Genomic DNA, 24619 nt, shown 5'->3' with positions numbered 1-24619 from the left:
ATTCCACCTTCAGATTCTTAGGCATCTGATTCTCTTATGAATTTTGTCTCTTGGCACACATCTAATTCAGAAATAAATTATTCTACTGTGTTTCTTTGACAAACTGCTCACTTAAGAGTAATCAGAGACAGGAATTTTCAAATTAGAAAGCTTAGACCAGAATCATCAAGCACAAGTTATCTGTTGGGACACTTTCTGAACAACATCGGAAAAACGCATGCTGAGCGCCCACGCCTGCTGCGCCCACTGCAGCCACCCAAACCTGTGGGGCTCTGTGAGCTAGGGCTGAGCAACCAGTCTGCAGTGCTGAGGAGGGTCATGTCACCTGAGGGAAAATGGCAAACAAAAGAAAACCATTTGGCTTCATCTCAGGAGGCAAACACGTATTGCAAGTTAGAGCTTTCTGGGTAGAAATCACCCCAAATTCTTTTAAACTTTAAAATTATAGTGTCAGATAAACAAGTTACCTTGTCAGGTTTATCTGAATTTCTTGAAATAAACTCTGATACCTACCTATAATTTGGAATACTATTTCTCAAATTATTTGCTACCTTAGGAGAACGCATTAATAGATAGATACAATATATAGCTCATTTCCTGACATAGTAATATTAAGCATTTTTCAGAGTGTATGTCAGCACACAGCAACTACATATTGAACAAAAAGTCAAGCCAGATGATGAGTGTCTTTCAGTGTTTCAAGGAACACTCCCAATTTTTGTGCTACTAAAGAACCTTCAAATTACATAGAAGTACTAAAGCTGGTGAAGTTTACAGCAAAGGCTTTTGTGAGGTAGAGGAATTTTAATTTGAAAGGGTCAAGCAATTTCATCCTGTACCAAAAGTGGTATATACCTGATAACATGATATAAAAATCTAGTAACATACTTGTGTATTTTAAAGGAAGAAGACTCATCTGTGGACATAAAATATTTTTCTGCTTAAACTACATGAACATAAGAAGCACTTTATTCTTTAAAAAAGTGTTTTGTTTTCTCAAATGGCTTAAAATTTTATTGTAATACTTTTACAACAATAACAAAAACTAAATTTTACACAGCTCTGGCACAAACACCTGTTAATCTGATAACCCATAAACCTTCCCCACTACCAAGGACTCCAATTAGAATGAATAACAGAGATGTTTGGGGAATTGAGGGGGGACGACATTTGTTTGATTGACATGTGCCTTTCCTGGGAGAATGCAAGGCATGTCCATAATCCGTAACAGTCTGACAGTACTAATATGACCTAGTTCTTAGGGGGGAATAAAAGGTATATCGTTGTTACAACAGTTGTTTACCTATACATTTATATTGAACAGCAATATTAAAGCTGTGTGACTCTCTTATCTAGTAGTGCATTAAGTCTCTGTTCACACAGCTAGCCAAATGTCATGTATGATCTTTCCCACTATTGCTGTGGAAATCTTACAGGAGAGAGTACTTTTTGGTGCTTGTTGTATAAACCCTTCTGTGTTTCATTATATGTATTATTATATGTATTCTAGATGTATTATATTACTGGAAAAGCTGTTAGGTTGTTCTGTTGTTAGTATTCTACTGAGAACAAACATAACTTATCAACTGCCTGACTGCTTCTTGAAAAATAGGTATCAGTTTACCCCATTAAATTACTACACCTGTTTGAATTTTGGCCACTCCATCAGAGCAGCAAGCTAGCCTGAGGAACTTTCAACACACAGTTTTATTAGCCTACTTGACAAAACTTTCATAGCCTCAGAGCTTGGAAAAAGTGAGAATATAAAGAAATACCAAAATAGTGAAAAAGGCTAAAAAATTGCATTTTGTATTATGGCAATTGTAAACACCTACTTTTCCCTCTCATCATTAAACTTCCCTTTCAGGTTTTTTGCCTTTTTTTACTTTAAGCTCTGCACATAGTACCTGCTCAGTCCATTTAAACTCCATGACAGAAACACAAACCTGGAACAAAAGCTATTGCTGAAACTTGATAATAGTAACTACTGATAAACATTGAACACTGACTTTATGCATCATATCAATAAACACGGAACATCTAAAATAGTAAAACATTATATAGCTTGCTGACTGCAACAACATCGATGCAACAAGGAGAAAAAACAAATTATGAAACACTAAAAAAAGGCTCACCTTCTGTGCCATTGGGTGTCATGGAATTATTATTTATATGGGAGTTATCAAGTTTTGGACCACTGGGGGATTCACTACTACCACTTAGTCGTCTGTGTGGGCTGGCTAGATCCTGCATTTCCATAGACCTGAAAACAAGATGCAACTAGTTTTAGTGACATATTTAACATGAACTACATAGGAACTGCCTTTACAAGATGCAGCCCACTGTTAATCAACATCCCAAAAACACTCAGTGAAAAATTCACAGCTTCTCCCAACTTGACCTATTCTAGTGCCTAATTTATGTTTTAGCCCCACACACAACTGACCAGCTACTGTAATTATTTTTACAGCTTGTAACAGAATAATTCCAAGTACTGTACTTAAAACATTCATGTAACCTTTTATTTCTAAGACACCTACAAAGATAGAATTCCAATATATGAAGACATATATTCCCTTAACAACAAATTAACACTCTGCTTTTTCAAGATTTACCACTCAGTGGCAATATAATGGGCCTCCAAACCAAATAAAACACTTGAAGCAATTGTGGAAACCTATCATCTACTGACAGGGAATGAGATATTCCTGATGTATGTGTTTACTCTGGCAAACTACTTAATTGTTCCTCTGTTTCCGTTGAAACAAATGCAGCATTAAAACATTATTATGTCTGCTCACTTGTTTGCTTTGTGGATTACACAGAGCGTGCCCAACTGAAAAGGGATATGACCAACATACAGTGAATCCATATAGGCGTTAGTGTGCCTTAGCACTCTGCTGTATCTCAGCAGCTGTCGCTTAAGCAAAATAAGAGAACAATTCCGATTCAAAGCAAAAATTAAAAGTTTAACCTGCACAGAAGCAGCTGAATATTTCAGACTGGTGATTTCAATAGCTTTATATATACAGGCCAACAGCCATCACCACCGTGACGTATCCTTTGGTTGATGTTGGGGCTTATGACTGAAGTGCCCCATCCTTCCACTTTATACCTAAAACTTTTGATAATGTTATTTAATGTACTCATTCTAAGTAATTGTTCCCAGTAGAAACTTCATAGGCGACTCTGCCTCCAAGGCATTTGAACTAGTAATTTTTCAGTTTAAAAGAAATGCTTCGGCTCTTTTAAAGACTACTAAAATTATATAAAAACTTCCTCCTGCAGTAATGGTATGAAGATCCTTAAGCCCAAGTGTCATTTCAGCTATGAAGTTTTCACATTTTAACTGACATTTTATCACAAGTTCTAAACAAATATCATTCATTTTAAATTTCTTTACCTTGTCTGATTTACACATAAAAAAGGATGGTATCTCAATGAGTTCAAAAAGACAGTATCTAATATAAAGTCAAACAATTTACTGAAAAAGTATATGTGCTCATGGTTTGCAGACTTGGTTGCATGCTCATAAAAGCGATACTCCAGCACCTACTCATCCACTTAACGTGGAAAACAAGAATAAATATTTTACTTATCACTTGAAGTTAAAAAAAAAATACAATAAAAGGCTTGCAGAAAAATGGCAATTTTCAGTCAAATCCTTACCTGCAGCTTGAAGAAACAGCAACATCTGAACTAGTTTGGGACTTCTGCACCTGTAAACCAGGGAAACAAACAGAAGCTTCTATTACTCCGCTTTACTATGAGGCCTTAATTTAAAGAAAGGATATCACCACAGATGACAATTCTGTTCTTTAAATCCAAACGGAGAGAGGTGGGTGCGGTGCCGGTGAAAGGCATATTGTCTTTAAATTGAAGGCTCGACTGTTGTTTCCCCGGCAGGTCTCTCTCCCTCCTCCCTGCGCTGGGGGACGGCAGCCAAGTGACGGGATAGTGATTCATCAGGGGCCCGTGACAGCTGCAGAGGGGCTCACTCCTCCCACGGCACAGCACGGCACGGCTCCGCCACGCACCCCCGCAAAGGTAACCCTGCCGCGCCGGCCAAGGGCAGCGAGAGCTGCTCCAGCCCCAAGCCCCTCAGCATCCTCCACCCCTCTTGCCTCTTCTCATCCCTCCCTTCCCCTTAACTCTTCGCAACTTCTTGCCCCTCATTGTGTTAGTTTTCCTCCGCTCTTTGCCATCCTTCCCCCGTGCCTGGGCCACGGGGAACCCGCAAGCCACGTTCACTCCAGAGGCAAGGTGGAGAGGCTGACACTAATGTTTTTTTGGGGAAGGGTGGGAACGACAACAATGGGCAGGTCTACCTGTGGTAAAGATCTTCAATACATGGCCAACAGTATTACACAACCATCTTTAAAACAACCCATCTCCAGCCAGTGTGAATTAAAATCAAAACCCCACACATTACTGCACAAAGCCCTACACATAAAAATTCCAGTTGCTAATGAGATTTCTGATAAAATGACTTAAAAACCACTTCTGGCTAAATAAATAGGAGGAAGCTGTAGTATTTACCTCTGAGGTCACTCATCAGGAAAAGGAATCTGGTTCCACTGGGAAGCCCAGCAATAATTTTTCAGTTTAATAAAATTACTCCTTTTATAACTCAGGTGAGTAATAGTTTTCATATCCTACCAGAAGAACACTGTTGCTTTGCTAACACACTCTAGCCACTAATGATTGTCAGCAGGTGATAAAATTCAGGTGAACACTGTTAGCATAAAAGCACACAAAAGCTTCTCTGGGCAAGGTATATATCCTCTTAATGTCTGCAGTGAGGATCCTTCATGCGCGTTTCCATTCAACCTGAACTGACATCTCTTAAATGATCACAGAGCAAAGACAAGGGAGATGAGGCATTTTAAGTGCCATAAAAATCATCCAAGCAAATCCCACTTATGTGTCTGTGGGGTGGGGTTTTTGTTATTTTTAATCACAGACAGAATTATTACTAGAAAGAGTAAACAACTGCTAGGGGCAGCCAGGCAATGAAGAACATTACAAACGATGTCAAAAAGCATGCAATAATACATGCTGAAAAACATCAATCTTTTTATAACTGGGTACTTAAAGTACTGCATAACACGCTTCTCAATACGTTGTTGCATGCCAAATCAAACCAGACTAGCAGATACAGCCAAAACTGTGCATTTTGTTTCAAAGATTTTTTTTTTCCTCAGTTCTTTACCCCAGAAACTGCTGCAGAGTGCCTTAGGATATGTTTCTGCTGTTACTTCTAAACACCTGGAAAAAATTATAGGTGAGAACTAAGTTTGCTTACAGAGCTATCTTCATTCTCTCTTACACAAGATCCTTTAAAACATATCTTTTATAATAGGAAAAACTTCCATTTTCAAATGGATGCTTTAATTGAATGATATTTTCCAATGTGCCCTACAGAATAATTAATATTTTATTAAATTCTAAAATACATGTAATCTTATTTTAATTACCAATTTTTTAAAGAATAATAACTTCAGTGCATTTGTAAATATACATATCATGTATATAAATATACATGTCATGTGTGCACATAGTGAGAGAAATTTCATTTATGGATGCATGGGAGAAGGCAAAAAAAATAACCAGCTCATTGGAAATGAATTAAATATATAACTTAAATGTCCTCTGACACTTTATGATTTGTGAAAGTTCATATCCACAATCTTCATTTTCATTAGACATACTTTAGATATATTCCTTTGTGTCTCAAGGATTATTTAAACCATGTGTTGCAAGTTACCAAATTTAAAAATGACTCTTTAATCAAAATAACTTTAAAACAACTAATCCTCACTTAGGCTGGTCAGCTGAATCCACAGAGTGGTCCAGGAAAAATAAATCTACTCTCAAGAATGCGAATGCAGACAACAATTAGACACAGATGTGAGTGAAATTAGTTACAGTTTACAAAATGCTACACTTCACATGCTTTCAGTTTTTTATGTGTAGTACAAAATTACAACGTAGTAAGGAACCACACTTATGATGACCAGTTAGTTCATAGAATAAAAACATTTCTGGGTGGTGTGTACTTGCTCTCATACATTCTCCCATTTTGTCAACAGACTTCTAGATAATTGAAGTTCTGCAACATAACTCACATATCAAACAAAAAGGGGGGAAAAACCCCAAATGCAATGACCTTACCTGTCCAGAAATGGGGCACAATTAAAAAAAAAAAAAAGAAAAAAAAAGGGAGCTGTGACATTCCCTTCATACACAGTGCTCTGCTAAAACTAAAAATGCTGTATATGCTAAGTGACACATACATATTCTCCTTAATACCTCAAAAACCGTACTGTGTATAATTTGATTGTTGTAAGTAACGTTCACATCTTTTTCCTTAATAAAAAGTGCAGATCTGGGCACTATATAGTACATGGTGAGAAAAAAAGGACAATGATAGCAAAGCTACTTCAAATTCATCCAGTTAAGAGTCTTAAATCAGTAACATCAAATTCTGATTAGTTAATGAGGTCTTTTAAGTTTGCCTTTTTTCTAATTAAATTTATAATTCTTCACAGATGTAGGTTTTGTTGATGTTCAATTTGTCTCTCTCATTTTGTTAAACCTCACATAGTACTCCACCAATCCATTGAATAGCCACATTAAATCTGTTAATACCATGCTCTTCAACCCCAGAAATTATTTCCAGAAGGCAAACTTGCTTTGAGAGATCATCAAACAAGACTTAAGGTACACATTTTATCACATTTTCCCTACCACAGAGCTCAGGATGCAGAGGAAAATTCATGACTTTTGCACTGTTTATTATACTTTGCTAAATTACAAATCAAAAGCATCTGACAGAAGATCATGTATGAAGCCAAAAAGTTAATAATGTTCTGTGAAAAGTAAACTGTAAATGGGAAGGGATTCTAAATTTCAGCAGCACAGAGCAAATAAAATATAGGTACTTGTCTAAATTACAGGTTTTCCACAGTATTTTTGCTTGCTAGGAGCAATTTTTTCTAATGGCTATAATTTAAAACGTTTTTCCAGCTAAGAAGAAATTTTCAAAGTGAAAATAAGAATTTAACTGAGAAAACTATAGCCAGCACATGCGCTTTATCTTAAAACACGGTTCTACTTTAAAGAAGCAAATTTCAAAGACAATGGCAGTTTTCAAATCAGACTGTTCCTTCTTAGGAAAAAAAAATTCTGTCATTTTTAGGAAAGGGTGGAGGGAGAGGCAGAAGTGGACTTTTCCCCAACAGCACTCTTTGCCTCCTTAAAAGTGCTATGCAGCCAGTATCTGCAGTCATAATGGCTTCAGCAGCCAAAATGTTACAAAACTAAAATGCAAATTGGCTGCAGAAAGGCACCTTGCTGGCAACCCAGGAAACTTGGTAATACTTTCACTCTTCCTATAATCGTATTGCTGGGCTATAAGGGAAGAAGTAGGGCTTTTTCACTAGATGTTCACGTCAAAGACAAATTGCACTTATTAAAGCAAAAGCAGGTAATTGCAGTTATTTCATTTTTAATTACTAGTTTAAATTCTAAAAGTGCTATCCTGCATCTTCACTTCATGCAACTATGAATGAAAGGTTTTGAAACCCCAACACTTTATTCCCTTTAAGAAAGAAGCACTACAATGTGACAATGCTCCTATTATGACCAGCCATTTAAGAATGTCTTTCTGCGTTTCCAAGATTTTTTTTGGCTCCTGAGAAATATTTCATACTTATTGCAATTCAAACAAAATGATTACTCATTCTTTTTTTCTCCTCTCTCCAAAGGGGAAGCGTGACTCAAGCCGTCTGTCACTGAGCAGAACTGCTGAGAGGGGATGGCTGCTCATTTCCAGACCCTTCCAGGCCTTGGGAAAACTCTGACAGCAGTGAGGTGCTTGGCTAAAAACTGCATGTCATGGGTTTGTGAGCAACATATAAAATGCTGTGTGCATACATGTTTATAAATTATATAACATATATACACACATATATATGTATGTATACAGATCCATATGTATAATCTATACTTTTAATTTTTTTTACACACCAAACCAGCAGTCTGTGTTTTGGCAGATGTTTTGTGAACTGTCTTAGTATGGGATGGAAAATAAAAGAATCTTTATACGTGGTATCTAACGTTAGAAACTTCCAATGATACACTACACCACATTTCCACTTATTCCAAATTTTCCTCGGTGCTCATTTTTAAATTTAAACAAACTACATGAAAAATACTATCCTCTTTTTTTTTTTTTCCTCCTGAAACCTCTTCTCTCTTCTGCTTGCTTCAGTTTTAAATGTTTGCTTACAAAAGAAAGGAAAAGAACCCACCAGAACCCAACCACCTTCAAATAAATGTTTTTAAATGCACTAACAGCATTAATTTTCCAGAATAAATCTTTCACTGTAAAGGGCAGTTCTTCCTCTTGATGTTTGAAACACCGAGAGAAATACATACTTGGGAATGTTTGGTGGGTCTCGGTTGCTCAAAAGCAAGATGTAAATTTAATGAGACTTCAAAAGGTCTTTAACTTCCTCGTTCTAAGATCACCGTTCTAAATAAGCCACCTAAAATGTCAATAAACGTCAAATATTTCAGTTGTGCAGATGTTTATTCTGTCATCTTGAAGAGTTCTCCTGTGGGGATCTATGTGTTTTCCTTGGTGTTCGGAAAATTTAAACATATTAAGCAAAAGGATTTCCTGCTTCAGAAAGCACTGTCAAAATCTCTGTCAGGCATTCTTCCTCCCAATTTTTTTATTATTTTTCTCACGCTCTCATGTCTCTTTCAGCAAGGTCTGCCGGTTTCCTACAGTACATGTCTCTTACCCCCCCGTTTAACATCTCACCACCACGTTGCTCCTATCTACCGAACCATTAGCGCTCGAGGAAATCAAACAGGAGAATCCCCAAACCTGGCTGATCACAATAAACAGAACCGCCTAACATCTGTTTTGTGGGAAGCCTACAAACCCCAGCCTGAATCACGGCCAAAATTAGCTGCAGCACCTAGTGATTTATAATTGAGCGCCGCTCTCCTCCGGGACGGCAGAAAGCGCCCCTGTCCCTCCGCGCACCGCGGCCCCGCCGCGTCGGGACCCGGGGCCGCTCGGCAGCCGGGCTGCTGCGGTCGCCCTCTTTCCCTGGTCCTGTCCTCCCGCTGCCCGCGCTGCCGCCACCGCCGCTGTCAGCCCGCCTGGTACTTTCACGGTGCGGGGCGGCAGCTCCGGCGGGCCCGCGCGCGGCGGCGGCGTCCTCCCACGGCGCGGCGGGGCGGGCCGCGCCCGGGCGCGGGTCGGACCGGGGCCGGAGCGGGTCTGCGGCGCAGACAAAGCACAGCGGAGGGAGGCTGACTCCAGCCCCGCCGTCTGTTTGCTCAGCCTTGTGGGTCTGCCCAGGCAGTGCCTGGGGGCACGCTGCCGCTCCCGCTCGCCTCCTCACTCCCCTTCTCCTTTTTTTTTTTCCCCCTCCCTCCTTTTGGGTTTTGTTTTTGTTTTTGTAATGCAAACCGCAGCTATTCTCTTGTCCCGGACTTATTGGTTTAAAAGCAACAGCCGCGCTGAGGCTTGCGCGGTTTGAAGTGAACCTTCCTGCCGGGGCTGCCGCTGCGCGTCCCTGGGCCCCCGCCGCCAGAGCCCCGTGTTTTGCACCTTCTTCAGCCTCACCCCAGAACAACTCCTGAATCCCCCAGGCCCCTCCTCATCTGGAAAGTTTAATTGTGTGTAGATGCGTCCCCTCTAGTAAGCCGGGTTTAAACTAAAGCCGTCCTAATAGAATAACTGGAATTACACCAACATTATATCAATGAGAGAAGCTAAATAGGGATACTCACAGAGGTTCTTAAGCATACAGCCAGCATACACGTCCGGACATGCCGTTTTGATTGGATATGTAACAGATTTGTTCTCAAATATCTGAGATTCTTGCAACCTTGTAAAGAAAGGGTCTGCTAAAACTATTTAAGCCAGCCTTCTCCAATTTAAAGGTATTTATTAAATAAAGTATCTAGAACTTTTAAAGTGGTTTAAACCATTTAAACCATTAACTATCTGTACCCCTAAAACCAATTGTAAATATATGCAAATTTGTATTTCAATTATTACTACTCACTTACTAAAGTTTTAAAATTTAGCAAAATTTTAAGAAACTGCATAAAGGCCCTTTCCATAGACCTTACAAATATTCCCAAAGAAGCGAGAGATGGTTGCATAGGGTTAATTTTGTACATTAAGTAACAGTAACTCTTTAAAGCTTAGCTTTTACCAATCGATAAGTAATTAAGTAATTTAATTAGCAAGCCATTAAACTGAAATGGGTTTATGATACATTTCTGTTACAGAACTTTGGTTGCTCATAATTCAAAAAAGCTTTTTTAAAAATATATACAGAATGTTAAAAAACATTAAAACATACACAATAACTAAATTTGATCAGTGCTCTCCACAGCATTTCCACTTTGCAGATAGTATCTTTCACTTCACATAACAGTTATTTTTCTATACTCTTTCAGTACCCATAATGTGAACATGATGAGGAAAACAGTGTAACTATTTGCAGTACCAAAAAAAAAAGTCTTAATTCCATGCCAGGTCTACAGCACTAAATAAATTAAAAAACAAAGTAAAACAAAAGAAAACCCAACTTTATACTGTATAAATAGATTGAAACAGAACTTTTTTTTTTCTTTATAAAAATCTGTGGTTATTCACTGCTAATAGATCCTTACCTTCAAGTAATTAATCTGTGAATGAAAGCAATACTTCTAGTGAAGAAATGTCTTCTGGCTACTACATCCCAGTAAGCAAGACATTATTTTGTAGCAAGTACATTGGGAATACTTCAGGAAAGCAGATCAGTTTGCAAAGCTACAAGTCAACCTCGAGCTGAAAAGGCACCTAGGATTTCATTTTGTTTAGCGGAGAAAAGGGATCTCGGGACAGTCACACACCATATATGGGAACCCAGGTCAAAATAAGCAGCTTTCGATTGGGCCTGTCTGCGTAGCCAGCACAAACACAATCCCATCACTTCTTTATAGTCACAAACCAGATCTCATGCCAAGAAAACTATTTATCATGTTCTATATTAAACTGTGAAAGAAATACAAATTACATATTATGGAGACACACAGTTTTGTCAGGTAAAAGTTACTGAAATCCTGAAATACAAGGCTATGCAATCATTCTGAACTATATGATTCTTTGGAACAGCCACGATCCTCTGGATTTTTTACCAGTGTTAATAAGATCATTTTTTTAAAAACCTACCCAATCCTATATGGAGTTAAAGGCATACTCTTGCTTCACTGACTCTAGGAGTTACATATATTACATGAAAAAGATCAGGTATACACTTTAAGCAGAAGTTAATTTTTTTCTGGAAGAAAAACTCAAAGAATATCACGTTGTTGTGTGGTACCATCTGACACTGGAAAAGGTAACTCAAAACCCTTTTGCAAAAATAGTGGTTCTTAAATGATGCTATAGAAATAAAAAAAAAGATTTAAAAACAGACTGTGACTTCCAGGGATGCATGTAATGTTTTGCATAAATCTATTTCATTCCATTATTGAAAACAAACCCAAATAGCACAAATGTAGGAATAAATTTTACTGTTTTTAATGTAAAGCTTACTGAAACAGGTTTACTGTTGGTTAGAGTTTGTAATCCCTACTGGGAGTTTTATCTAAGTAATAACTTCAGGAGTGTGCCCAGTCTCTGTATTTAATTAAAGTAAGATGGATCCCCACACACACATACAGAGCTTGATGATGTGATGATAAACATGGGATAAATTACACACAGGCTAAGATGATCAGAAAAAGGGTGTTGATGATGCATTGCAAGAAAAGAATTAGCTTTGAATTGTTAATCTCTTCTGTAGTATGGCATGTAGGCAGTATGGGAACTGAAGCCATATAAATTATCTAGATGGGGGATATGAGATAAAATAGGGTCCTCTTTGTTTATACAGCCATTAAACAGTGCCTTAAAGTTCTTTATCTGATGTCTGAAGATTGGACTTCAGATTAGTTATATCATTACCCCATGATATGGTCTAACCTATGAACTTATACTACAGCTGATACCGTGGACTAGATCCTTCTTTGGTTTAAGTGAGTGCAGGGTTTTTTTATTTCAATAGGTAATCTAATTATGACAGCTGAGCACTGCACCGATTTGAAACCTACTTGAAAGAGGTTTATTTGCTTAGCTTTTTGATTTTTTTCTTCCAACTAACTGCATACCAAGTTAGTACAGGCTAGGCTGTTGATCACTGGCACCCAACATCAATTTCAAACCACAATTGCACTAACACTGGGTTTGGACAGAGATTTCAGTGGGATTTGTATATGTTTACATCATGCCTGAATTTGCCCTGATTCTGCATTCCAGTTAATGCAGCTGGCATTTCAAGAGTCCTAAGAACTAAAGGACCAGGACTATTACATAATATCAAATGCTACAACAAGCTATGGGGTATATTTTTACAACTATTACTCATGCAATATGGTTTTAACTCCATATGCAGTGTCACATACTTGTTTTAGCACAAGTAAAACGGGTCCATCTGGAACAAGTATTTACAGGGTGCTTAGGTACTACAATTACAGATGTGCTGGTAATTAAGAAAAATTAGATGTAAGATGTATTATGGAACAGTGGGATGTTTACATGTTTGACTCCAAGTAGGAAATACTGCTGAAATATTTAACAATAGAAATAGGCCCAGGAAGACCACACTTCGCTAAAGCAAAAGATGCATCCCGTTGCTCCTGAAAGCTGCTGCCTGGCTTTTTCCATAACAACTGCAGTGCAACATCAGAACCCTCTGAAGCAGGCAATATCCCTCCTATGCCTCCATACAAGTTTTATCTTACACATAGCAGCTGTTGCCTAGAGACGTCCCTGGCTGGATCAGAAGTTTGCAGCATTTGACAGGAGCCCTTATTGTCTCATGCTACTCATGAGAGCAAAAGTAGAGAGACCTCAGTAAATACAAACAATAAAAGTGATAGAAATCAACCATTTTAAGTGTTCTGTCCAAAAACTATCAGTGTGACTGAGAAGACCAATTTCATTATATTCTTTCAAGATACATTGGATAAAGTTAATATTAAATTAAAATCTATGTGTAATGTGTTATAAGAAAAGGTGTGTGCTGCTAACCGTCATCCTTAGTCAAAATGTGTATGAACTGCTGGCCCCAGTTTGCTAGTTTGCATGCAATTATACTTGTTTTCAATCCACAACTTCAGTATGAATTACAGAATAATTTTGTATAATTTAAAATAGGAAATAGTAGCCTTTATTAATCTTACCTAGATACTGCTTTAGCATGTCATGCTAAAGTCAGTCATGAATGCATGACTTATGTATGATTCTGAAATAGTTCTTAACAGCTACGATATAAACAAATGAAGAGATCGTACACAGAAGAAGGGGTCAAAATCTAGTTTGAAAGCAAACACCTTGGTGTTTCTCAGTTTTTCACTTTCCAAAATAAAAGTATGTTTGTTTTTTTCAGTAGATATGTTGCATTTTAAAAGCATGATGTAACGGGTGTAAAAAAATAGTGTTGGTGTATATATTTATAGGCACCAATAGTGTAAACTATAGGTATACTCAGTACTGTAACTGCAAAATAAATAAGTAGTTAGGCAGGGTGAAGGGAAAGTTTCAACATAAAGGTAAGTTTTAAATGTATCTAATACTATCAACTCTCTTTTGATATTTCTTAACACCCTACATTACTTCTCTCTTCTAGAAATCTCATGAGGGTAATTACACTTACGAAATTACTGGTAAGCCTTGGTCTCCAGGTCATCTGAAGTAGGTGCTCTACCCAAAAGTGATGGATTTTCCCTAAAGGCCGAGAAATCAGGTCTGTGACATTCTGAGGGCAGAGCTATAAGATCTTCTCCAGATTTAGGAGTAATGTAACTTTTCTAACTACAATAGCCTTCATTTAAGCAACATCTTAGCTATTACATTAAACTATAGAAAATTACTTTCTATTTTCCAATAAAGTTCAATAGTTTTATGGAGAGGGTTTAATACTGTCTATGGTACCTAAGAATCAGTGAGAATGACACTTTCATTCTTTGCACAAAACCCTCAGCTCAAAAGACACAGAAACATGTTAGTAACTGTTTATAAAAGAAATCTGGCTGAAGACAACGTAAATGTCTTTAACCCAAGTTATTTGGAGAATTATCTGTTTGCAAGATAGGGTGTGAAATGAAAGGAGTACATTGCAATCTGTAAGCATCCTTGAGAAAGAACTAATTTTTCTAAATGAAATTCAGGCTTTTACTCCAGCTCAGTGTGGAAACAGAACTGCCTAAAATTTGAAAATAATCCTTCACTGTGAATAATAATTTGCTTGAAAAATTAACAACTAAAATCAAATATACCACTTATGACAAGGAGCAGCTTGCTAGCACTCTAACAGGTGATAAAAGCTATACTCAGTACTTCCTCACAAGACTAAGTTCCAAGAAGAATGCACTACAAATGAGAGATTACCACTGAGCTGACAAAATAATCAAGTCCTATTGTTCTGTAAAGACTATAAAACACATCATTTCACACACATGCCATTTTTCCATAGTTCATCCTCCCACTACTACTTAAGCCTTCCTCATCTTTCATTTAGCTCCTAGAATAAAGTGAGAATTTACAAACCATTGCAAATTTTTTTTTCACAGCAATAACTTACATTTCTGCCAGTGATATAAATACAGTGCACTGTATAACATGAGTCAGCTCAGTAAGGCTAGACTGTCTTTTCTCCAACTATTTTCCACCAACATGAACAAAACCAGTTTTGTCAGCACTTCCTATAAGGTGAAAAGGAAGATGGAAAGTTCCTCTTTGTTTTTAAGCTCTGTATTAGTCATACCCAGAATTCTTTTTTCTGCAAGAAAAATATGTTTGTTCACTAACCACAGCAACAATAGGTTTATTTGTTGCAAAGTCCATTTTGTTATTATTTCCTAAATGCATTTCATATTTTTTTTCCTGATGTGTTATTCATGTCACTCCTCAACAGTAGATGGAGCAGTGGATCATTACTGTATTTTAGTTATTTGTGTCAAATATTGCATAATTTTTCTGCTGCTGACATATAAGACTGCAGAAAAGCTAAGAAAATTATACAGGGAAAATAATTATTAATGAAAGCATTTAGAATTAGGAAGAAAATTGCAAGAAGAGCAATCCAAGCTCACTTTGACAAATTGTTAAGACAAACCTGCATTTATGACTAATGTAAGTGACTCATAAACACACATTCAAATTACGAACTTTGTGTTAGCTTAATACAGTAAATATGTACGTCCTTAACTTTGAAACGTTCAGTCACACATATTTTTCTTATGGTGATCAGGAAGGGTGAAGTATCTTCTAAAAGAGAAGTGCATAAATACTGCACATTGTGGACCTTCTAATGAAAATGAAAAAGTAGAAGACTAAGTTATAATAGACGGGTGATTTATTTTATACTTGGATCAATGCTTTTCCTGTAAACTGTTTTTAAGAAACTGAACACAATAAGTTCCTTTGCACCTTACGGTAACTATACATGACCCTCATTTGTTCAGCAGGGGTTAGATTCTCACATATCTGTAACCATACAAAATGAAGCATTTAGTTTAAGATGATCATCCCAACCCTCATCATCAGGAGAGAGAGAGAGAGAGAGAGAGAGAGACACTTCCAGTCCACGTGTCTAGGGAGGGGACTCAATTTTGAAGTTTCCCCTCCTCACAGACACAGCTCTCAGGTTTTGATGGCTACAGCTCCCTCACGAATCCAAACTTTGTTAAACCCAATAGTATAATTTCTCTTAAAATCAATTGGGTCTCAATAGTAATTATATTCACAGAAATTTCAGTTGACACATGCTCTATTTTGAAACTTCGTATAATTAGTCAGAGTCAGGCTGCCAATATTTGTTGTTACAAATCAAGGCCAGAGGAAAACTTCTCGGATGGCTTCAAAGACCCAGTTCTCATCTCCAAGCCCAGCTCCCTCCCCCGCTTCCTTCCAGCAGCATTAACTTTTTCTCTGCAATCTCACAAATCGGAAAAAGAGTAACCTCTAAAGCTGTTTTAGACTGAAGGTCAGAATTCAAAGGATTGGTAACTTTATCCACAGAGCCTTGCAATCACATTGCTATTGGAAACACACTCAGAAGCACCAGCACTCGAGATGTTTTTATTAAGCAATGTCAATAGGTACAAAATTTGAAGGTGGGTTTGTTGCTTTTTTTTTCTCCCATAGTGTAAGGTTTATCAAGACTCATATTTGCAAGAGATCAAATTGCTTTCTGCCACTGAATTTTAGTTTAATGTTCTGTGGGGTAAGGAAACTGGGCTCTGTGTTACATGCTAATGAAAACAGCAGCTTTGGTTTGTTTATCTAAATACTTAAAGAGAGGCACCTCTTGTAGCTAAAATGTAAACAAAGCTTAAACTCTTTTTACTGCTCGAATACTTCTAGGCTACTAATACAGATTTATTTTTTAATTAATGGCATTATACAGATTTTCTACATATATATCCTGCTTGACAATCTACCTTTCCAAAGAAATATTTAATTCTTAAAGCAATTATTCATAATTACACCTATATTTTGAGCCCATGAACATAAGATGACAGATGCCTTTCAAACCTGGGCTCAAGGGGAAAAAAAAAATAATGGAGGACAGTCGGAACTTTTGTCCCTGCAAACCTGTCACTAATTTAGGGGGAAATAGGTTAAAATAAGGATTTCAAGAAGGTTTCACAAGAATTAAGAACAAGCAAAATTTTGATTCCAATATCTAAAAAGCCCAAATCATATACCTTGGCCCTCTGTCACGAACCATGTTTGCATGCCCAAAAGATGGAAGCATTCATATCCACCCAAGTGATTCACCTGATGAAGTTCTAAAAATGTGTCTTTAAGGATGCCTTGCCTTCTACCATACACGAATCTCTATACACAACCATCTCCATTAAACAATGTTGCTAAACTAGGCACAGACAAATGAAAGTACACCTGGCACTGGATGCCAATTTATGAGCTGAGAGACACACCCTGATTTTTAACAGCTCATCTGGAAAGCAGCAAATCCTAAATTAGAGACACCTAGGAAAATTTAGTAGATTTAGTAGCCTAAAAATGCACTAACTTGAAACATATTCCACCAATGTACTCCACCACAGACGACTGCTTGCTGAAATAAAGTCAAAATTAAACTGCTGAAGACTGTATGCTGCATATGATGCCTTATGGTGCCTGAGACAAAACAAGGGCTCCATTTCCCTGGGTGAGGAGCTGCCACCAGTTCCATCAAGCCCGATAGGCTGTGGCCATACAGTAAAGCATCCCCAGCCCCTGCAGCCACTGATGAATTGCTTACCCACCCCTCAATGCAAAGGAAAACAAGGGTTCAGAATGAAGGCTCCCCTCCTGAACCTTAATCCACGTCTAGAATGGTTTTGAATTCAGAAATAGGCTCAGGAACTGTGTGGTGCCTACAGTTGGAAAAAGGAGAAATCCAAGGGATGGAGAGGGGCTACCCCTCAGTTGGGCACAGTTCGGGTAATGTAAGGCTTTTGTTCCTCTGTGAGACCTGAAAAAAGCTGTCACAAACCAGCAATGATAGCCCTACAATGTGTTTCTCTTCTCTCCCTTCTCCTCTCTCATAAAATCCTCATTGGTTTTAGTTTGGTTTTTTAATGAGAAAATATTATTCACATTTTTACCTATGAAATACTATAAAATACTGTGTATGCATCTCTAAAGCTTGAATTTAAACAGGATCAACATCATGTTAAGTATTTTTTTTAAGGAATTGGCCTCAGACATATGTGGTATACCAAGCACAGCAGGAGCTTTATACAAATCTTTCTCTACTAGTTGATGAATTACAGGATTTGGCTCTTGTTTTTCTGGTCAGTAAGTAAATAATAGTAAATAGTTATGCAGCATGCATCATAGACTAACAACTTTTAGGAAACTATTTTTTACATCAATCTATTATGGGGTTGCCTAAAATTGGTTTTACCATCTGATGAATATGCAGGATGAAATGCATTTGAGCAGGTGTAGTGGGTTGACCCTGGCTGGATGCCAGGTACCCACTAAAGCCACTCTCTCACTCCCCTCTGCAACTGGACAGAGGAGGGAAAAAAACCAGTGAAGGATTCATGAGATAAGAGCTGGGAGAGGTCACTTACTGATCACCATCACAGGCAAAACAAACTCAAAGTGTGGATATTAATGAAATTTATTACTAACAGGATCAGAGAAAAAGAGTGAGAAGTAAGATAATCTTAAAAACATCTTCCCCCCTCCCCTCCTTCCTTCCAAGTTCTAATTCCTCCCCCCCCAGTGGTGCAGGGAGACAGGAATGGGAACTTACAGTCAGTTGTTGTTTCTGCCACTGCTCAGGGAGAGGAGTCCTTCCCCTGCTCCTGTGGGGTCCCTCCCACGGGAGACAGTCCTTCACAAACCTCTCCAGCATGAGACCATCCCACGGGCAACAGTTCTTCCCAAACTGCTGTCCCATGGGTCGCTTCTCCATGGGGTGCAGTCCTTCACCAATGAGCTGTACCGACATGGGTCCCACACAGGGGCCACAAGTCCTACCAGGGAAAACCTGCTCCAGGGTGGGCTCCTCTTTCCATGGGCTGCAGGTCCCCAGCAGGACCCTGCTCCATCTTGGGCCTCCCACAGGGTCACAGCCTCCTTCGGATATCCAGCCGCTCTGGTGTGGGCTCCACCATGGGCTGCAGGTGGGTCTCTGCATCCCAATGGTCCTCCATGGGCGGCAGGGGCACAGCTGCTCCACCATGGGCTGCAGGTGGGTCTCTGCATCCCAATGGTCCTCCATGGGCGGCAGGGGCACAGCTGCTCCACCATGGTCTGCACCACGGGCTGCAGGGCCTCAGCTTGGTGCCTGGAGCACCTCCTGCCCCTCCTTCTGCACTGACCTTGGTGTCTATGTTGTTATTCCCATGTTCTCACTCCGTGCTTCCCTTGCTGCAATTTTTCAACTGTGCAATAGCTTTCTGTTCTTAAATATGTTATCACAGATGTGTTACTATCATTTCTAATTGGCCTCCCTTGGCCAGAGGCAGGAAGCCCATCCTGGAGCCGGCTGGCATTGGCTCTACCAAACAGGGAAAGCTTCTATCAGCTTCTAATAGAAGCCGCCCCTGTAGCTACCCCCACTACCAAAACCCAGCCCCAGAAACCCAATATAGCAGGGCCTACATTACGAGGTTCCTGTCAACCCCAGGCCACCCTCCTGCAGTCCAATCCTAAGGTGGACTGTGGTACCCATTAATATTCATTATGACCTCAAAAAGGCTGTGTACTGCTGGTTGGAGTCTACACTAATAGCCCAGGTTGCAGGAAACAGGTCTAATAATCTTGTCATGTTTGGATGCTCTGAAGTCTGTCAAGACACCAGTTTCTCAAAATTTGAATAGGTACCATAAAATGGCTTGAAGTGAATGGCAATGAAAAAACAGCTGTAAGTTAATACGCAGTAAAAATGTTTCCTATTAATTTAGTAAGTGAAGTGGACTTCAGAGACACTGAATAAGAGGTTTGAAGAGTTATGTTTACATTTGGTTTAGAAATTCATGACTATGAATAAAAAATGAATAAATCACAGTGATTTAAGAGATTGATTTGAGACACTGATTTGCTAAATCTTTACACTCACCTAACCCTGCAAGACATAAGTTTCTCTGTTTTAATAAAACTGCACTACACAGCTTAAAGATACTTGCCAAATGTCCAACTTTAGTGCTGTTTAAACATGTGTACAGCTTTTCTCTTGCTAGAAATTCCATGTATAATACCAATAATCTTCCCTCAAATACCTGAGAACTAATAATAATGCAAAGTATTAGCAATCGGAAAGCAGTGATGTCACTGAACAGTCAAAACCCATGAAAGTACATGTGCAGATATCAGTGGAAATGTGATAAATTAATATACAATAAAACCAGTGATATCCAGATTTTGTAAGATTTTCATATGGGTGTCATGTGCTCAAGGAAATTACTAATTCATTTAATATCTTCTTTAGCATATGAAAATGTGTTTTATTCCTTCCATCCTAGAGGAACTAATAAGCCACAGCATCCTTCCCTGCCTAACATTAAATGCAGTGATATCCAAATTAACATCTCCACAGGGTGGGTTCCACTGAAAGAAGTAGTAAATGCAGTAAATTTTCTTCACTTGAATGGATCTTGGATTAGCTCTGTGATTTGAAAATCCCAAAGAATATACTCTTTACTTTGCTTGCCTTTCTGAAACGTGCAAATGGATTCACGGAACAGAAATTAAAAAAAGAAAAAAAAAATTTGAAACATCCTTTTATGAAAGGTTGACAGAAACAAGTATGCTTTGAAATGTTCAAACTGATGGTCAGCCTGTAAAACTGATGTTTAGTACCTGAACTCTGGTATTCCAGTCACAAATGGAATGCCAAGTAAAGGTTAGCATCTTATTAATGACTGTTGGTTAACAGTTACAGTTAAAATTAAAATTTATAACAAGGTAATAATTATGTATTGGATTAAAAAAGTGAAGGTAACATTTTTTCTTGTTTACCAGAAAAAAACCAAATACCCTAGACTCCTCCTACCTCCAGAACTGGCCTTAACTCTCAACCTAACTTACAACACAAGCCAAATAATAGTACTGGACACTATCTAAGAAAAATTAAGTAATTAACAATGTCAAAAAGGAACTCGAGCCTAAATTGTGCTACTGAGCATAGAGTGCCATTTCTCCCATTGCAGAGCTGAGCACATTGCAAAGACTGTTCTCTACTGCCTAAGGCAAGCTAGGATTCAGAAAACATCTCAACACTCATATGCTCATGCAAATACAATTTGTTAGGCCCAGATACCGCACCTCTTGCAGCACAACAGAGTACCTTGGCTTGATGGTGAAAATAAAACTTTTTTTTTTTTTTAAGAGAACTCTCTTGCCCTGAAAAGAGCTACTCCTAAAAAACAGTGTTTTCAAAATTTCCCATAAATTCTTTTACAAACATTTGGGCTGAATCAAATGAAGCCCTGACTTCCTGCAAGTCTAAAACATGTAAATACCGATTTATCATTTAAAGTGTGTTTGTTTTCCTCACCTGCCTGCAGTTACAAGTCTGACTTCATTAGCTGAAATTTGCTAAATGCATCCCAATTATCTTTTCATAACTGCACTCTGAAAGACTGCTTCATTTCCTCACTCTTTATGACCTTATCTGATTATTTCTTCATTTACATAATTCCTTGTTAGCTCCAGAAATTATTTGTCAGAAAATATTTATCAGAGAAGTCCACATATTGTCCAACACAGCAGTCTCTAACCCCTAACCATGTTATAAATACCTTCCAAGGAGTTTGTTCTCCCACACAGGGGTGACTGCCCTATTGGTGTCGGAAGCTTATTTCTCTTCTTTTGACTTTGAAGATAAGAGAAAGGAGGGGATGTATTTATTAGATCTCTTTTGTGTTCACTCTATCAGCTCTCTTGATCTGAACCACTGAAGTAGGAATCACTGAGATTCTGAATTATATTGGCAGTGAGAACAGTCCAGTGGCAATACAAGCTGGGTGGCATTTTTTCATACAGGTTTTGCTCTCCAGCTGTTCATGAGCTGCCATCAACAGCTAAGGATTCCCACATTCACCTAGCACAATTTTCCCAGCCCTCTCTCAATTTACCCATTGGTCACCCAATTTACACAATTTATGTTTCTTTACACGAGCCAGTGAAACTCTCCTCTCCTAGGGAAAGAACCACACATTATTTGCAAGGGGAATTTATTGTCTTAGATTTTCCATAGGATAGAGAGGGTGTTTATATTTTGCTTGTGACATGTAGGGGATCACTCTTTCTGATACTGATCCATTTGCTTTATATTTCTCCTCACCCCTTTAACCATTCTTGTGCTGTGTCCTGCTAGGAAAGGCGTGAGTGTTTCAGTCCTACTGGAGAAGTGACTGTTTCTTTTTTTCAGTCTGGGGTCCTGGGGAGGAATTTCCTTGCTTCTCAGCTTCAGCAGAGGAGGATGTTTGGGTTAAAGCTGTGTTATACAGAGAGAAAGCATAACATTTCTCTTGATCTTTTGTATCCAGTATTCAGCCCATAGGGCAGAGAAGTTAAGATGAACTGACAAAACCCATGACAGACTAATTGGTGATGGAATTATTTGGCAGAAGATTGCTGCTCGGTTTAACAAGACTTCAAAATGTAAAAACCACTTGGCAGACAGGGAAAGCTGCAGAATATCTACTTTTCATGACAGGTTTTTTAAGGGTTATGTTGATTCAGAATTATTCTCATTTTGCAGGCATTGTCATTCTTTGACCTGCTGCATCTGTCCCAGAAAAGCCAAGGTGGTACAGTAATGCTGAAAGTAACAGTAAACAGCTGAAATTAGTTCTGGGGCTCTTGAATTCTGGAGTGGGTGTAGACATCATATGATATTTGTTTTCAGACATAACTACTTCATCTCATTCTTTCTCTGAACTCAACTGGTGATCAGAAACCATGAGTCTTGCTAATTATCTTTCTTTGGATTTATGCTGTTGAATGAAAGACCAGTGGATAATAAAATTAACAACATTCCTCACTTAATTAACAATAAGCACCATGTGTCTTTTAGTAAGCCAGCAGTAACTGGTCAGAGGATGCTGTGGATAGGTGGGTTCTCAAGCAAATGCATAGACCTTTTACCTCCTTCACCTTTCTCATATCATCCTTCAGTGCAGGTACAGTCTTCAGAATACAAAGAATTAGTTTAACCCCATATTGAGATCATATTAAGACTCTTGATACATTATCAACAGGTTGTTTGATATCTGGTGATCTGATTGACACAAGCCTATTCTTGAGGGATGCAATAATTTGTATTTTGGGGATTTTTTTAAACATAAACTGGGCTATAGATTTTAAATATATGTGATAAAAGTGCAAGCGGGCTTAGTGACTTCATTAGAAATTAAATTAAAAATAATATTTCCTTTTTAAATAATTGCTGAAACAGTTTTCTTTTGTGTTTAACTACTTCATTCATATATATTTTTAATTTCTGGACAAAAGTGGAGTTTATGTCAACAATTAAAAACATGTAAAATTATGTGATCACTTTGTATTTACACTTTTGCTTCATTGTCTGCATATTATTTCTGATTGCATAAATATTCATAAAATAAGCCCCTGGGAAATTTTCAAAGTGGTGCATAGAGACTACATTATGCAGTTCCTATTAATTTGAATAAGTCACATAGTTATATTCTCACAATCTAATTTGAAAATTTCCCTCCTGCTTTTCACCATCTAAAATAACTCTCTAATTCCAAATATGCACTGTCTGCATCTCCCACTCTACAATTTATAATTACAGAAGGGACATACAGTCTTTTCACACAGATACTTCAGGATGCTCCAGTGGTATTTTATACCCAAAAGAAGAAGTCTCCAGCCTAATGAGAGTTACTAAACTCCTTGTGCTGCTCCTAATGCTCATCTCTAAGGATATTTCCATTAATATCTTCACTGAAATACCTATTTAGATGCATAGAAAATCAGTATCCCGAGAAACTCTGAAATAATTAAAAGTACAATTATCAAAAAAAGAAGGATCAAAAGAACCACTAAAAATAGAATAAGACATAATCAATCTGTAACTCATTGAGCCATCCCAGAAAACTGTGCTTAGACATTCCTACCACAGACGCTAATGACAGCAAGTTATAAATGAAAGATTTTTGCATTTGACTATATTTGAACTTTCCCCACAATGTGCCAGGAAGGTCAGCCAGGGTATTTTAGAGCAAGGCTGTGAGAGGAGAGAATTACAGGCTTAGAGTTACTTACAGGGTCTTGCCAGAGATTCCCTCTGTTTTATAGCTCATAGGCTTCAGTTTTCACAGTTGCTGCTTCCAACCAGTTTTTTTACATCTCCTGAAAACCAGGAGTGGGGGAAGGGAGGACTTTTTTCCTCATACAGATAACCTCAAGAGATCCAGTGACGATGGAGGCAGAAGCAGAGGCAGTGAACGTGGTCAGCCAGCAGGAGCACAGCTGGCTCAAAGCAGCACCTTAATCCAGGCTGAAATCTAGTGGTGGAGCAGCTGCAATGGGTTTGAAGCCTCAGTGTTGGTAAACTGGAAGAAAAGATCGTGTGGTGGCTTAAGTAAAGAAAATCAAGGGAAGAAGGAGAGGTTTACTGATGAGATTGGTGTAGCTTGATTGAAGAGCAAAGGGTCTGGCTTCTGGGATGCAAGTTGCTTAAAAGTGCATTCTCTGGGCTTGGGAGCACTGAGAGTGTAATGGCTTAGGAGTGACACAGACCAACCAAGTACCTCTTACTCAAACCCCAGGCTGCGGAGAGGGACATACAACAAGCAGTGCCCACCAACAGCACCCACAGGGCCAAAAGGCAGTTTGCCCTGTAGTGAAGACCTGCATGTCTCCAACCTTGCCATCATCAGTACAGGGCAGCCTTACGTCCTGCAGTTTCAGAGATGTCTACCCATATGTTTGTCTTTAGCCTCTCATCTGCCAAGGACAACTACATACATTCTTCACAACCCATCTTTCTGTTTTCAT

General features: G+C 38.4%; 1 protein-coding gene and 1 long non-coding RNA gene across 2 annotated transcripts in view; one reads left to right on the top strand and one right to left on the bottom strand.

Moving 5' to 3' along the window:
- The window catches only part of EYA1 (EYA transcriptional coactivator and phosphatase 1), a 157104-nt gene that overhangs the window by 83071 nt on the left and 49414 nt on the right, over nucleotides 1–24619 (bottom strand). Inside the window, exons 3-5 of the mRNA XM_018079435.2 lie at nucleotides 3670–3719; nucleotides 2136–2263; nucleotides 263–325 (exon numbers count right to left, since the gene is read on the bottom strand). Coding sequence (XP_017934924.1) covers nucleotides 263–325; nucleotides 2136–2263; nucleotides 3670–3719 — 241 coding nt within the window. The remainder of the gene's footprint in view (nucleotides 1–262; nucleotides 326–2135; nucleotides 2264–3669; nucleotides 3720–24619) is intronic.
- Nucleotides 4005–7955, top strand: LOC108640872. The gene is made up of 3 exons (XR_001921561.1): nucleotides 4005–4047; nucleotides 5205–5284; nucleotides 7770–7955. It is a non-coding gene; the product is annotated as an uncharacterized LOC108640872 (long non-coding RNA).

This window comes from Manacus vitellinus, unplaced genomic scaffold (genome assembly GCF_001715985.3).
Source record: "Manacus vitellinus isolate BGI_N305 unplaced genomic scaffold, ASM171598v3 scaffold_1_pilon, whole genome shotgun sequence".
Classification (NCBI taxonomy): Eukaryota; Metazoa; Chordata; class Aves; order Passeriformes; family Pipridae; genus Manacus; species Manacus vitellinus.
Note: the sequence above shows the minus strand (reverse complement) of the source record. Positions and strands in the feature narration are given on the sequence as shown.